Source organism: Sesamum indicum, linkage group LG11 (assembly GCF_026168435.1).
Source record: "Sesamum indicum cultivar Baizhima isolate 11 linkage group LG11, ASM2616843v1, whole genome shotgun sequence".
Classification (NCBI taxonomy): Eukaryota; Viridiplantae; Streptophyta; class Magnoliopsida; order Lamiales; family Pedaliaceae; genus Sesamum; species Sesamum indicum.
In genome coordinates, this window is record NC_142667.1 from 11,064,979 (window position 1) to 11,081,920 (window position 16,942).

Below are 16,942 nucleotides of genomic sequence, written 5' to 3' on the forward strand. Positions count from 1 at the left end.
GGTCTCGTATTTGAAATTTGAATCTGTGTGTGCATCTACAAATCGCCTTAAACCTCCCATACTTTGATCATACAAGTGGCAAAGTTCCTCAATAGCTATACACACTTTGTTTCAAATCAAAATACATATAAGATCAAAAACAAAAATGTAAAAGAATTTAACTTTTTAATAGCTTTTTGAATTTTAATCATACTAATTTCTATTCCTGACATCTTATAAGGTTTTTATTTAATACATTCAAAAAAAAATTAATATTTATTTTTAAAATAAAATTTAATATTTATAAGTGGAATTTTCTTTTCCATAAAATGTATGAATCAGAAGATTTTCTTTAAAAATAAATTAAGTCGAAAATCTCGACAACTAAACAAATGTATAAACTACTCATTAAATTTAAAATTACTCGAACTCGATCCGTGTATTACTCCATTAAAACTAGTCCAACTCGATTCATCTTATAATCATAAAATTAAATTCAAATACAATTTCAATTCCAGAAAAGTTTAATTCAAATTTTTAAAAGAATACACTTTTTTCAGCTGAATTTATTTCCACCCCACAAACCAATGTTACAAGCAAAGTGAAATAAATAAAGAAAGAAAGCAGGTAGCTCGTCATCTTTCATTCATTGGGATTAGCGTAGAATTTCGGATTATATAATATTTAGGAAAAGTGATCAATCACATTAGAATTAGCATGTGACTGGTGTACAGTTTAAAAAAAATGGTCAATCATAAAGCAAGTGTGTGATTGAATTGGTTTAACCGAATCAGGTTCAGGCAAGAATTTTCTTATTTATCAGCAAAACAACTAATATTTCTATTTTTTCCACTCAAATCAGATTTACATGAATCAAACCTATCACAATAAAAATAATATAATTTCTTTTAATTCAAATTAGATTCTTTCCAATCAAACCAATCACTGAATATGTGTAATCTATTTTTTATGTATTGGGCATTTTTCTTAAACTGTAAATTAATCACACGTCAAGTATATCGCAGTTGTCATATAATTGGTTAAGATTCTGCGAAATTCGATCTGGATAAAATTTTTTCGTGTGGTACACTATATGATGGATTATTTTTCTTGAATTGTATGTTAATCATATGATAAAAATATTACGCTTATCATATAATTTGTGTATGTCGGACCCAAACCGCGAGAACTTTACCTAATAATTGGCGCTTCCTACTACTCCTTCGGAACTACAGCCTAAAAACAGAACCACATCAGGGAGAAAAAGAAAGAAAAGAAGGGTTTAAAAAGCAAAGGGTAGAAGCCTCAAGCTCAAAGCTCTCAATCAAAACCAAACACTTCTCCACTTCACAGTTCTGAGTTCACACCTGCTTTGTTTATTCACCTTCCTTCTCCACCCCCCTCATAATATTTGATTCTTTGAGAGGGATAAAGAAAGACGAAATTCTACTGGTTAGTGTGTGTGTATATATATATATATATGTATAAAACGTTGTTGACTCATGCCCTTGTACTGTATTGTTAATTATGATGAACAGGAATCTCTCTCTGTGATGGCGCAATTTATGGGACGGCATTAAAAGTGCCTCATCACCATCCACCAATCCTCACTACTCTGTTTTCTCCCACTTTTCCCTCCTTCTCTACCCCAAAACCTCGTTTTCCTATTTCTTTCTCAGGTCCCCTTTTTAGTATTTAATTGAATTGATATTTTTTTGTTTCTGTTTACGGAATGTGTGGATGTGGATTTGATGTTTGGTTATTGTTGATTTCTGATGTTGCAGGGACTTTTTAGAGGAATCTGTTTGCGTATTTGCTTAAACGAAAATGCTTACATGCATAGCACGTTCGAAGCAAGGGAGTGATGATTCGCCATCCGCTGATCATAATCTTCACCATTATCAGCCGGGTGAAAAGACTAACTCCAATGCTATACCTACTAAGCACGCCATTAAAGCACTCTCTTCTCAGGTTATTTGCCATTGCTGCGAAAATTTACGTTCGTTTTACTCGGAAACGGTGTTTTGAAATTGATTTTTCGTGCTTAGATCAAGGACATGGCTTTGAAGGCGTCGGGTGCGTACCGCCACTGTGCGCCGTGTGCTAACCAGCCGGCTCCACAGCCACGGAGGAACGGGAGCTTCGGAGGGGGCGGTGGAGGAGAGTCTGACTCGGTGGCGCCGGAAAAGTTCCGGTGGTCGTACAGAAGAACTGGCAGCTCGAACTCGAGCTCTACGGCTGGCAGGAGGGAGCTGGAGGCGAGGCTGAAGGGGATATCCAGCGGTGAGGGGACGCCGGCGTCGGCCAGCGGACGGCGAATCGAACCGGTCGTCTTCGTGGAGGAGAACGAGCCCAAGGAGTGGGTGGCTCAGGTGGAGCCCGGTGTGCTAATTACCTTTGTGTCCTTGCCACGTGGCGGCAATGACCTTAAGCGGATTCGATTCAGGTACCCTCTTTTGGCAATTTCGTACCATCTTCTGGTGCGTTTTTGATTGGCTGAAAGGATTAATGATAGCGATTTATTACTTGCATCATTACTTAAAAAAAAATAACATAACTATTTTTAATATGATTTAGTTTGTCTTATTCATTCATTTATTTAATTTTGCTTTTATGAAGTAGGCCATAAATGTGAAGCATGCGGACCACTTACATGATTGCCCAACCTACCTAGTCCAAATAATTTCTTGGTTTTGGATAAATAATCCAATCTTAATATAAGTATATATTTTGAAAACTAAGATGACAATTAAAAGAAAATTAAATACTACTATACATACATGACGTAGAAATTCATTACAGGTTGTGGACTGCGGTTCAAATACTCTATTATAAAATAAGATTATACCATATTTCAATTCATACGTTGCGTATAGTTGACTTACAATGCAGATAATCTTTATTATAAGATAATATATATTAATATTTTATTTAATATATATACATATTAAACTCATAATATCAATATATTTAAGAAAATATTTTGTATACAAACATATTTATGCTAAATGACATGCGATAGGTGAAAAAAAGAAAATAAAAATAATGAATTTGAAATTTATGGAAATTGTGAGTGGAGAGTATGATATGGCATGATTGATACAGTCATCATTAGCGTCCTTAGGTGTTGACGAAAACCGGTCTATGGCCCCCAAGACGATTCAATTTGCTTCGAGTGCTTAACCAACCATTAGGTAACATGTTTGCATGCTTAGTGAGAATATTTTTTTGACTAGCTTTATTTGGTAATAATTAGTGGGAGTTTAACAATTGTGTCTATATCTCATACACAGTCATTTTTACTATTTAGAAGCCTAGTTATTCATAATGTAGCTCTGTGAGAAAAATAGATAAAAGGAAGTATAGCTAGAGCATTTGATTGAGGTTTGTATAAAGTTCTTCCATCTAATTCAGTCTTTATTTTTTTCACCAGGAAGATTTTACGTCAGTTGGTTTTTTGTTTCGAATCTTGTTGCATCTTTTATTTTATTTAATATATATAAGCCACGTATATAAAATATTTTGCTAAATAAATCACGTGATGTCATCTTTATACACGTGGGGTATATATGTTAAATGGAGTATAAAGTATAATATGATTTGTAATGAAAAATCTAAGTTTGTGTACTTACTGTTTCTGGATGAAGCAGAATATGAGATGAATTTATAACAAAATCTATGGACTGATTACAGATTCTAAAGGAAATAATATTGCGAAGTTTGCATACCAGTGCGGAAACGTTAATTTAGAAGATGTAATAGAATTTAGAATAGAAAATTCGGTCGGCTGTTCATATGGAAAAATCAACATAAATGTCCGACAGTGAATGAGTAATTATGTTGGTCATCATGGAAAAGCAATGAGAAAAGAAACTAGGACTTGCTTTTGGAAAGTCCAAAAGGGAGAAACTTAGTGAAACACTGTGGTGGGCCTGTTCTCAAAGTGTTGGCAACCCCTTTTACTAATTGTTGTTGGCTTGTCGGGAATGCCATTGCATTCGTTTTCGGTAGTCTTGATCACGCCTATTCTTTGATTTGTCATCATGTGGGAACTATTTCTTGTCAACCTGTGATACATCTTGACAAAAGATGCATATCCTATGTGTGACAAGATGGGCATCTGATACTGGCTTCTGAACAAGAATCTACTCCAGCTGTGCTTTTATATTCTTGTTTCTTTTACAAGGTGAAAAATGGTAAGAAAGTAAAACATATGATAAAAGGCAGGAAGACTCTTGATATTTACTCTCTGTAAAAACTATGTCACGTCAGCAGTAAAACCCATACTGATGTTATGTGATCCACACAATTTAGTATATTCACAATTGATGAATATAAGAATTTTTTCATTAAAGATCCATGTGATTCTAAATGATTTTGAATTTTTTCATTAAATGATCTTGATATTTACTCTTTGTAAAAACTATGTTACGTCAGCAGTAAAACCCACACTGATGTTATGTGATCCACACAATTTAGTATATTCACAATTGACAAATATAAGAATTTTTTCATTAAAGATCCATGTGATTCTAAATGATTTTGAATGAATATGTTTGTTTGCCATGGAGTAGGGGTGCATGCTTTAAATACTTGTTGTAATGATCCTCCATGAAAGTTTTTGGTAGGTATGATAAGCCATTAATAGCAGAAGAGAAAGCTAACATGGAGAATACATACCCCTGTTGATTCATTCAATGTGCTGTCTCTGCCTTGTGATGGTGAACACATGTACTTGAACAGGAGCCCTACTAATCAAATACAGTTTAGGTTTATTGATATTCTAACATCTTGGTCCTTAAAATGGATGGTGGCTCACGATTCGTCCCCGTGAAAAATCTTAATCATTTCGGTTGTTGCTTGCCTCTCTGGCATTTTTCTGTTACCCCATTATTTTGCGGAGAGTTGGATGCCCTCTAAGCAAAGTCAAAAAACAATCTCATTTCTAAATGCATTGAAAAGGTCCAGTATTTTATTTGAAGCTCTGTACCACTAATCAAGAACCTTATGTAGGTCCGACTTAGTGGCTTGCCATAATAAACAACAGTTCCATGAAGCATAATTAAAGATGATGCTTTGGTTAGTTGGAATGATGCGTATATGCTTTGACCACCGGAGTTGTGGACCGATTCTTGTGATCGATATTTGCACTTCTTAATGTTGGGAAAAATATTCTTTTACTGTTCGATTTCTTGCCTTACAGTGACCAAATATGAAAAGCTACTGAATCAGAGTTCCCGTCTCTGTTTTACTGTTATGCACTTGTACTATTCTCATTTGAACTTGAATCAAATGAGGCCTCTTTGAATCGTATGATGCTTCAACTTCTATGCAATGAGTGTTCAATCCTCATTACTCTGACAAAATCTTGATCAACCTGATGGATTATACTGATCAACTCTGGACTTCTTTCATAGCCGAGAAATGTTCAACAAATGGCAAGCTCAAAGGTGGTGGGCCGAGAATTCTGAAAAGGTGCTGGAGCTGTATAATGTTCAGAGGTTAAACCTCCAAGCCTTCCCTCTTCCAACAACTCCAAGATCTGAAGATGATACCAGCTCAAAAATGGAGTCCGTTGAAGACAGCCCCGTGACACCGCCACTTGGCAGGGAGCCACTGCCTCGCACCTTAAATCGACCAACTGGAAATGGGGCAGCATACTCATCATCCGATTCCTTAGACCTTCAGTCGATGCATTCTCGATCTAACTATGATTCTTGTGGTGTTGCCTCCACTCCCAAGCTCTCAAGCATTAGTGCTGCAAAAACAGAAATATCATCAATGGATGCCTCCATGAGGAGCACTAGCTCATCCAGAGACGCTGACCGCTCTGGAGAAATATCCATCAGCAACGCCAGTGATTTGGAGACTGAATGGGTCGAGCAGGACGAGCCCGGTGTGTACATTACCATCAGAGCTCTGCCTGACGGTAGAAGAGAGCTCAGACGAGTCAGATTCAGGTCAGTTTCTATTCACTTTTCTTGAACCAAACGGGTCAATGCAACGATCTCTGCTAACTTTCATGCAGTTATTATTAAGTCTGCACAGTATGTTAACTTTAAGTTGAACCGATCATTTTTCAGCCGGGAGAAATTTGGAGAGCTACATGCTAGATTATGGTGGGAAGAGAACAGAGCAAGGATACATAAGCAATACTTGTGATGAATGGATGCTTCATTTTTCTTACTGATGGAAGTACTGCCAATTACCGAAGTGTGTGCTATAGTTATATGGAGAAGCCATTTGAGTATTGTTATGATACAAGGAGGGAGGAAGTAGTAGCCTGTATGTAAGTGATGCACCTTACATCAAAAGTCACAGTTTTGTGACCAACTTGAGAAAGGCCTTGTGGGCTCTTTTTGCTTTTTTGTTTTTCTTGGTATTCATTTACATGAAAATGTGGCATAAAATTATGGGGATTGTGATTATAAATGGCAAATCTTTGCTCTAGAGGTAACCCAACTTTGATATGGAAAGTATTGAACAAAGGGTGAATGTCAGTGGGTAAAATGCAATTTACCCCTATGTTTCTAAAAATGTTTAAATACCTACCTGTAAAAAATAAAACACTAACAAACCCTTCTGTGATATTTAAAATATAAGAAACAGTCCTCTCGGCCCCGAAAGTGCATCACACGTGCTGTTTTCTTTCTTTCTTTCTTTTTTTCTAATTTTAATTTTTTAAATGATATATTTGTTCTTATTTTTCTAACGTTAGATCTCATATAATAAAAACGAATGGTTCAGATTATCAATATTATTTAAGTTTCTAAATATATTTTAAATAATGTATATTTTTATATATATTTAATATATATATATAAATATATATAAAGAGAGGGTGAGGAGGCGTCAGGAAGCTCACGAAGGAGCCAGATAGATAGGAGGCAGGTCGAAAGAAAGGAGGAGGCGCGCGGGGAAGGGGGCGGCAGACGGCGGGGGTACAGCAAGGCATGGAGGAGGCAGACAACAGTGGCCGGGCGTCAATTACTGTGAGGAAGACGGCAGCGATGAGGGACGAAGACGGCGGCTTGAGGGGGCGTCAGTGAGGGAAGGGCGGAGGTGGGTGGGGTGGGAGGGAGGTGGTGGGTTTGAGGAAATGATACATTTTTTTTAATATATTTAAAATTTTATTCATATTTAATAAATAGAAATATAATAAATATTTGTATATTGAACTTGGACCATTAATTTAAACTAAATGAATTCTGAATTATTGAATTATGCATTGAATTTGGCCATTTGATTCAAAATTTAGCGAAATCTAGTCGTTGATCTATTTTTTTCAAATTGTAACCATTAGATGTATAATAAGGAAGATCTAATGGTTCATAATTTAAGATACAAAATTAATTTATTGTTAAAAATTAAAGCCCAATCGTAAGGAAGGTAAGTGTGCTAAACCTCCTGAAACCAAGGGGGTTGTTTGCTATATTTTGAGTATTATAGAGGGTTTAGTATTTTATTTTTCACAGGAGATATTTTAAGTATTTTTAATAACAAAGGGGGATGAATTGCATTTTAATTCAATTCTAACTCAAATTGAGTTTGATCAAATCTGAATAAATTAGATAATAAGTGCAATACACTTGTTGTGTGATTACTATATAATTAATAAAAAATAACTAATCAAATTTACTTTGTAATTGAATTAATTGGAGCAAACCAAATTTGAGCTAGGACATAATGGTACAAGCCTGCTTGAATGCATGTGAATCTATTGCTTTCTTTTAAATTTTTAGAAATGAAGTGAGATAAGAATATTTGGACGAAATACAGCGGATTTTTCATTCTGTGTTTGAACGTGAAGTAAAATAATAACAATAATAATAATAATAATAACAACAACAGTAATGAAGATGACAAATAAAAGGTGTTAAATGTATTAAATTGAGTTGACGTTAGTACTGTATTTTGAAATATTTTTAAAAAAATCTTATAAATAAATATGTAAGGTGAGAAAATATATTATCATGAGATGAAAAGATGCCACAAGATATAAACAAAAATACTATTCATACCTTGTGCCCATTAATTTCTCTTAAAGCTCTTATTTCCATAAAAATGGAGTAAATTATGATGGGTTTATTAATATTTGTTATAATTATAAATATTTTATTATTATTTAAAATATTACAAAACACTCTATCGAAATTAACAATCTTTAACAAACATCATCTTATGACAACTTATTGTAGGAGGTATTTGTAATTTTTAAATAGGATGATGCATTTATATATATATATATATATCTATATATAACAAATTTCAGGATAATTGGTCGTAATTTATTCTAAATATTAACCAAAGATGTTGCCATACATGGTACTTGGTTTATAACTAGGGATGATTTGTTCTTTAATTCTAACTTATAGATATTATTCAATACTCAATTGAAATCGATCGATAAAAATTCGTTTGAACCTGATCGTTAAATTTTACAAACCAAACTTGAACAAAAAATTTTGTCGGTAAACTTTTGAGCTCGACTCGAGCTCGATTCAATTAGTGGAAAAATAGTAAAGTATACTTAAAAATATCAAATTACTCGAGCTCGGCTCGAGTTTTAATCTAATTAAAGCTCATTTGAACGCGACTAGAATAATAATCAAACCAAATTCGAACATAATTTTTGAAGTTCGATAATAATTCAAACAAGTTTGAACAATAGTGTGCTCAACTCGATTCGAATCATATGATGGGGTAGTAGCCCCCTGACAAAGAAAAAGACAGAAATGCCCTTCAAATTCTATAAAAATTGCAGAAAAGGGCAAGATCCGCGTATGAACCCGCGAGTCGGGTTGCCCGACTCGAACCGCCCGATCCGGTTCGTACGAGGAGACCCGATTGGCAGACCGTTGAATCATCTGACACAAAGACACCAGATGCTGCCACGTGGAGTCACCTTATACGGTATAAAAAATTATAAAAACCACCAAATATGAATATTAATGGCAAGTGCATTTAATGACATTTCAACTTTATTAGCTCTTCAAGCTCGAATTTGATCCCACTTTTCTAACTTAAGCATTGGAGAGCCTTAGTTGGGGGCTATCCAACAGTTTAACGTGCTTTCTGTTCTCATAATCCACTTTCAGGAAATTCGAAAAGGATTCAGCGATCCAATCTAAGGGTACCCAAAATCATGACCCGATCTCTATCTAGCGAGCTACATCAATTTACACCCCTATTTATAAATGGGAATTAAAAGAACACCCACATTGCAAAAATAATTTTACCCTATCCTTCAATATTTGTTCGTATTTATCAAAGTTTGAAAAAAATACCCACATTATCGTATTCATAGGATCTTCAATTTTTTTTTTTTTGTGAATAAAATGCAATTTATATGACTTACATTATAATCAAAATACTATATAATTTAGTGTCTAAAGTGAAAATTAGGGGCTACAACTTAACTTTATGAATTTGTTGTGACGGTTTCGTCTCAATAAAATGGCACGTCTCATCCACATAATTTTTTTTTGAAAAACATTATTAGAAAATTGATCTTAATAAAATGAAACTAAATTTAGAGTTTAAATATAATAATTTTCCTGAACTTTAGTAATTTTAGCAACCGTAATTCTATTTCAAGAATTCAAATCCTATGGTCAAAAATGAATCTTTATACTTTCATATATTTTAATATTTTTGTAAATAATCTACTATAATGATCTTAAAATTATAACAGGCTCCTTTAATGTATATTATAATTGTAAATATTTTTTTATTATTTTTAAATTAATAATAGTTTAATAAGTATCCTATAAATACAATGGACTATCCTAAAATATATTTATTAAATGATCCATAAATATAAAATATTTATAATTTGACAAACATCTTATAAACACACATAACGGTGTATCAAGTTCTCGTCTCTCCGTCTCCTACAGGCCATACATAGTTCATTCTCTCCCAAATTCGCGTTTTTCTTTACAAATCTGGGCAACCTCAGCAACAAACCGGGATCATTACGGCCATTCTGCGACGCCGACCCCTGCAATTTCATCCACGGCGTAATTGGAAGCTAAGTCACGATGCTCCTCCTATTCTGCCGTCTGCTTCCCTCTTCACCAAGGTACATTTTTTCTGATATATATCTTTTCCTTGACTTGATTTTTTGCTCGAAAATTGTCTCCTGATGGATGTAACTGTCGGATCCCTCATTCTCCTATCTCTTTGGTTAACTGTGTATATAGTTTCTGACTTTTATCTTTTGGTGAATTTCTGTTTATGTTTTGTAGTTTAGGGTATTCCTATTTGCCTTTTGATGTTGTGGGCAGTAGATTGTGACGCATTCTCTCATTCCTATCTTTACTAACTAGGACTCCACTTATCTGTTAAAGATCAATTCACTTGAATAAGGTGGAAAAGATAACACATCTTTTAATCTCAAAAAAGAATCTAATATTTTGTAGGATTTTGCTATGATAGGACGGCTGTAAGTTGAAATAAAAATAACAAAATATATTTTAAGTTGAGTTTAGAGTAGTTCTTGCCTGCACTTCAATTGTAACTTATATATATTTCGTATTTTGTTTTAGAAATATTTTCGGTTTAAAATAGGGTAGTTTTGTTAATTGTTTTTGAAGAAAATATAATTTATTGTTATAGAGTAAGAAAAAAGAAAATTCGAATTATTTATTTGGAATATTAGAAGTATTATTGAAAATTAGTTTAAGAAATTTAAGTTGTCATATTAAGAACTTTTGAGACAAATTATTTTGATATTATATTGAAATAGTTAATTAAAAAATTAATTTTTAGAAAATGAGAAACAGAGTTGAAGTCAAAATGGGTTTAACAAAAAGAAGTCGAAATGAATATCATCTCCCTCCCTTACACTATGTACGTTGCGTAGTGTTTATTTTTAAACTTTTTGAAGTGATAGGATATTTAATTTCTTTTTATTTCTCTAGAAAAAAATTTAAGAGAGATGTACAAGTTACAAAATGACCTATTTTAAAGGGGTTCACATATGTTTAGCAGGTTAATAATAGAATTAAAATGCACCTTAAATTTAAGAATATTAAAATTTTTTAGATTATTTTATATAAATATAAAAGTTTGTGGATGCGAGATTTTAGAAAAATATAAAAGTTTTAAAAAGCCCTAAATATAAATATAGAACCTTTTATAGTATTTAAGAACATTTTAGAAAAAGTTTCCTCCCCTAATAATCATTTACAATATACTCTAACATAGAGGTAAATCTAAAAATGTTTATCGCATTCCCACAATCACTTGACACAACAATGGCTCATGAAAACCCAGTGCCACAAGAGATGGACAGAGGGGAAGTTGTAGCATGAGGTTTACTAGCTCGGTAAAGGGTGATATTGCTGAAGGAACAACTATGTTTAGTACATGTATCATGATCAACCAAAGTCAAGTTCCGTGATATCATTGAGTCGACTATACATAAATGTTGGTGATGATGATGAAGTACAAGATGAGCTAATCGAGTATGAAATATGTGATATGTGTATTGGTGAGAAACGAACAAGTCCTGGACACCAACATCTACGTCACATTTGTGAGATTGGGACACTATTATGAGTGTATGATAGTTACTAATTTTTCAAATAAAAATAGTCTAATTATGTACTATATCTTATTATTAAGTAATACTCGCCTCTATCAAGTATCATTAGCAAGAAAAGTATAATAATTAGAGTATACACTGAAATATTATAACTAGTTTTTCAAATTTAAGAACTTTCTAAAATTTTTTTTAGTAAAATCTTATAAAATAATAAAAAAAATTAAAAAATAAAATAATTAAAATTTAGAAAAAGAATTTTAAGAACACTTTTACAAAGCAAAATATATAATTAGGTATATTGTAAATAATAAATTAGTCTCTCATTTAAGGAATTCTTAAGTAGATTATTTTAATAAAGTCTTACAAAATCATTAAAAGTTTTATGAATTAAAAGAATCATAATTATTTAATATTGTTTGGATAATTTTTTAATGTAAATGATTTCAAATCCTTCCAGTTCAATTTTGAGCTAAAATTTGATAAATATGGATGTACTTCAAATTCCTTTCAAATGGAGTCATTTGAAATACTTTCTCCAAATACTTCTTTCAAATCCAAATCCATCAATCCAAATACACCCTAACAAAACTTGTATTCTTAACAAAAGAATAAGAAATTTCTCAAATAAATATTTGAAATAAATCTTCTCAATACATCATAGATCTATTGATATAACAACATCAAATTAAAAAATACATATGAATCATTTTGAGCTCTAAATATTAGCTCAAACTTTTTAAAAGCAAACTATTTCTTGCGGCGTAAATTTGTTTAAATTATCTGTGGTGAATTTGGATTGATAGATTTGGAATTATGAATTTCAAATCCCTAATAACAAATCTTTTGGATTTGTTTGGATAATTTTAAATTCATAGCATTTCGAATCTTACAAATTTAATTTTAGATAAACCCAAATATAGCATACGAGTATATAGAGTTTCTTAAGTACTAACTTCCTTCTTGTTCTCAACTTTAACCTTTATAAAGTTTTCCGTTAAATGTTTAGTTAATATTTATTTATATCAAGTTTGTAAAAAATTTAGAATCTAAAAGATAACAAAAAGGTAAAGAAAATCCCAATACCATTTTTGTTTGTGATCTAATATTTATGTTTGTATTTTATAATTTGAAGTGAAGAAGGAGAATCACATCAACAACCCGACGAAAAGAAAAACTTTATATTTTTTAGAAAAAAAACTCACAGGGTAAGACAAGAACATATATTTATAATTGTGCTGGTGTCATTTTTTCGGCACTCTTTCTCAACAACCTATACTAACATGCACATTTGATACAGTATATATGGATGGTTTTTATGTGAAGGCAATGTTGGGTTATTGCTGCACCTTCACAGTTATGTGAATTTGCCATTTTCCATGCCTGCATATCTATGTCCGAATTGTGTATATGCATGTAAACTTAAGTGTCCACCTCATAGCTGTATGTAGCAACTTATTCACCTGCTTGACGTTGTGGTTCTAGTTATCTGCCCTGGGGGCTCTCGATTCTTGTTGGACCAGTGAGTACACATTCAAAGTGCTGAAAGATCTTCGTGTGATTTGATATGGTTTTGAGGTTCTCAACACAAGTCCGGATGAGCAATAATTTTCTCTATGAAATTTCAGTATGAATAATGAATAAACAAAGGAACTGAATCTTTCAGTTCGGTGAAGTAGTTGCTACTACGAATGTGATGAGGTCATTTATCAGAGAAGATTATTCGCTCATCGAGAAAAGAAGGTAATGTGAATAGACTTGCATTAAACAGTTTCAAATTACTCTCTCTTCTGTATGGGTATAGATGAATATGTATCTGTTGTTTCCTCATCTGAAGTTGAACTTTTACTGTTGGAATTTTAAACTTGAAGATTTCAAAGTTAAAGAAACGAAATTATGGTGAATGTCTAATCAGTTTTTCTTACTGGAATTGCACACAAGTTTTCTTTTCTGCATCTTCCACTGATTTCTCTCTCGTGCGTGCGCTCTCGCTCTCTCTTACTTTTTTATTTTTTTCCTTTTCCTTTTTTCCCTGTCCATCTGTGTCCTTGGGTGGCCGAGAAGCTAATGTGCTGTTAAGCCTTGTCATAGTTTTAGACTAAATCATTTTTATGTTGCCTGCTCTTTTCCTCTGTTGTTCATTTGGTGCTATCAATAGATGCGATTGTTTTGAATTTGTCCCCATTTAAGTCCTTGTTTCATTTTGGATTCCAGATATCTTCTAAGTTAGACCCTAACATGAGTTGTATGCCGGTACATTTTAGATCGTCATCCAGCCCAGTGACAGCCAATCTGCTTCACTTGACTCATGCTAGTGTTTGTAAGCGGAGCATACTGCCCATTTCAGAGGCAACGTCAAGGGGATCTTTTTACCAGCTACATGATGTTCAGAGGCTGAATTGGTGACCAGTTGAGGAATTCTCATTTTGCACAAGGGAGTCAAGATTACAGTAACACAAAGCACACTAGTCAGAAAATGCCCCTATTCAAAAACCTTTTGTCCTCTATGCTCATGGAGGCCACCTTTATTTGTAGATGAGTTGCTTAGGCAGAACTAGAAAAATATGCCAGAAATTGCTCCTTTGAGTGTGAAAAAAATACAGCCGTGTATAAATGGCCCTACCGTACACGTTTTTGTCAGAAAATGTGAAAAAATTGCCAAGTTGAATATCTGTTTATGATGTACCTCCACTTACAGAAAAACTTTGGTTTCCTTTTGCCTTATGCTTTGACTTTTTTTTTATCGATATATTTGCTTATTGCATCACCTGCCTAGACATAAGTTTCTACTAAGCTGAAGACAGGATCTCATGCCATCTCATGATACTGCTGGTTGATGCTCTAACTGCTCCTTCACTAATTTAATGCATTGTCTGTAACTTGGCAGAATATAATGCCCAATTCAACAATTTCCTTAAATTCTCTGTCTGTACTTGAATACAAGCATAGGTGTTTGATTACAGCAAATGGCTGTCTGATCCTTTGGCATATGCAAAAACAAAGCGTATTCCGTACTTGAAAACAAGAAGGGCCATCAAAACACATGGGTTTTTGATCAGAAACCATATGGAAACTGAGTCATCCAAAATGGAAAGAACAGTACCAGCAAACTAAAGGGGTTGTTACTCAGCAGCACCTTCGTGGCCACTCTGTCATGGACTCTATTTCTAATGCCATACGCACGCGTGGTAAAGTTTCTTTATACTAAAGCTTACACTCTCAACCCCCCACCCCACCCCAATGTTTATAAATACCCTTTAATTTTCTAACAACATCAACTACAGTCACCCTCTGTTTTCTTTCTCTCTCTGTCTAATTATTTTAGGCCAAGATCAAAGCCGTGGCATTTGGCTTTTTCTTTCACATCTTCCCTCTATCAATCGCTTTCTTCACCTCTGCTAGTGACCTTCAAGAGGTCCAAATAGAGCCTCTTTCTGCTCACTTTGTGTTTCATGTCCATGTCAGGGAAGTTTTTGTTTTCTTTCTACTCCACTTTCTTTGATTGATCACATTACTAGTGTATTATTGAAATAATAGTTTGATGGCTATGTGGGAGAGGCAGACGCAGAAACAACGGCGTAAAACACCGTCATTTTCTTCGTCCCTCCTCGACGCCATTTACCATTCCATTGATGAACCTAGAGGCACCGACGGGCAACAAGAAGTGGACAACTGTTTCCTCCACAGAAGAAAGAATGCTGCACAAGTTGAAGAAGAGATCGAAAGCCTGCGACGGGCGATCATGGTAGAGAAATGGATGGAAAACTACGGCACTACCACCACTCCAAGGCACCTCTCTTCCAACTCAGGATCATCAACAGATTCAAGCTTATTTTCGTCATCCGAAACAGACTCCTCAGCTTCAAGATCATCGGTTTTTCCTCTGCAGAAACCGAAAAATGCTCAGAAACTTCCTGCAGAGAGGCCAGGAAAGATTTTACAGCTCGAGACAACGCCAAAGCGCGAAGGCCGGTTCACGAGGACTAAATCAAGGGCGATGAAGATTTATGGAGACTTGAAGAAGGTGAAAGAGCCCATTTCACCAGGTGGCAAAATAGCAAACTTCTTGAACTCCATATTCAGTCCAAGAAACCTGAAGAAAAATCAGGACCTGGAGGAATGGAGCTCTGTAAGAAAGTCAAGATCAATGAAAGATACAGCAACATGTTCATTGGCCTCAAGATCCTGCCTGAGTAAAAACCCTTCTTCCAGAGGTAATAAATCTAAGAGGTCTGTCAGATTTTGCCCTGTCAGTGTCATTGTTAATGAGGATTGCCAGCCCTGTGGCCACAAGAGCATATATGATGACGAGTATTCAGTCAGTGCATCAGTGCCAAGTATCGGCAGCCAGTTTATCAAGAAAAACATCGACAGTTTTCGACTCTACGAGGGCAAGAATCCAAGAAAACATGAATTCAGGGACTTCTATGAGAATGAAAGTGATGTTGATGATAAGAGCTGCGCCAGCTCTGATCTCTTCGAGCTCGAAAACATCGGTCGGGTCGGGATCGGAGCATATGAAGAAGAACTTCCAGTATATGGAACCACAAGTCTTAAGATGAATCAGGCCATTGCTAGTGGTTTGATAATGTAGTGCAAATTTGACATTTCTGATCATCAGTTATGTAGACTCTGAGTGATTAAGCATATCCAGCAATATTTCTCCTAATGAATTTCCTTCATCCGTAGCATGTTATACATAACAACATGTAGATTACATTTGCATTTCAACTTGAACTTTACAGACAGCAGCTACAGAAACCTGCAACTGCAACATCATGTCTTTGTCATCATCAATGAAAAACTTAAGTTGTCGCGCTCTTTCTCACTTAAGGTTGTCACACATTATGAGCAAAAAACAAAAGAAAAATTGCATTAAAAAAAACAAAAAAAGAAAACCAAAAAGGAAACTGAAGGTCACAATTGTAATGATGGCGATGAGTCTGTGTTCCTTTAAATTGAAGTAAAAATGATTTGCTTTTTGTGCTTTTGAGAGATGTTGCAATGTGGGATTGGATTCCATATATTTATGATCAGATTGTTCATGTGTGAGTATAAGAATTATAATTTAGATTGGATTTGAGTGTTTGCAATTGTATATATATTGTACTTTTGGAGAAGTTCAAAAAGTGACATCTTTATAAGATGGAGTGCAAAAGTCTTGGTAGCAAAGTGAATCTGCATGATGTTGTCTGCTAGAAATTTGAAGTAGAAGAAAAGCTTACAAGCAAGCAACATTGTCAAAGCAGCACACATGCATGGAACACACAAATCATGAACTGAGAACTATACATTTTACATTACTCCAACCCTTTTGTATTTTTCTTTGATCATTTTCTATTTTTCTAAGATGGGATTTTTATTTAAGTCCCATTAATAATAAGTAAGTATATAACATTTCGTTTAATTCAGAAT

General features: G+C 34.1%; 2 protein-coding genes across 6 annotated transcripts; both read left to right on the top strand.

Annotated features, from left to right (window-relative positions):
• Nucleotides 1-1,211: 1,211 nt before the first annotated feature.
• Nucleotides 1,212-6,429, top strand: LOC105173655 (protein Brevis radix-like 4). 2 transcript variants are annotated; one of them, XM_011095488.3, is made up of 6 exons: nucleotides 1,212-1,431; nucleotides 1,518-1,658; nucleotides 1,764-1,950; nucleotides 2,028-2,425; nucleotides 5,397-5,939; nucleotides 6,063-6,429. In XM_011095488.3, exons 3-6 carry the CDS (start codon nucleotides 1,807-1,809, stop codon nucleotides 6,139-6,141), a joined length of 1,164 nt encoding a protein of 387 aa, XP_011093790.1. In that variant the 5' UTR covers nucleotides 1,212-1,431; nucleotides 1,518-1,658; nucleotides 1,764-1,806; the 3' UTR covers nucleotides 6,142-6,429. The 2 variants fall into 2 exon arrangements, with proteins under 2 accessions (XP_011093790.1, XP_011093791.1); XM_011095489.3 differs by lacking the exon at nucleotides 1,518-1,658.
• A 3,388-nt stretch (nucleotides 6,430-9,817) lies between these two features.
• LOC105173657 (protein BIG GRAIN 1-like A) lies at nucleotides 9,818-16,306 on the top strand. 4 transcript variants are annotated; one of them, XM_088875876.1, is made up of 4 exons: nucleotides 9,818-10,063; nucleotides 13,013-13,270; nucleotides 13,742-14,715; nucleotides 14,853-16,306. In XM_088875876.1, the coding sequence occupies exon 4, from the start codon at nucleotides 15,069-15,071 to the stop codon at nucleotides 16,119-16,121; it is 1,053 nt and encodes a 350-aa protein (XP_088732002.1). In that variant the 5' UTR covers nucleotides 9,818-10,063; nucleotides 13,013-13,270; nucleotides 13,742-14,715; nucleotides 14,853-15,068; the 3' UTR covers nucleotides 16,122-16,306. The 4 variants fall into 4 exon arrangements, with proteins under 4 accessions (XP_088732002.1, XP_088732001.1, XP_088732004.1 ...); XM_088875875.1 differs by having other exon boundaries at nucleotides 13,792-14,715; XM_088875878.1 differs by lacking the exon at nucleotides 13,013-13,270.
• The last annotated feature ends 636 nt before the right edge of the window (nucleotides 16,307-16,942 follow it).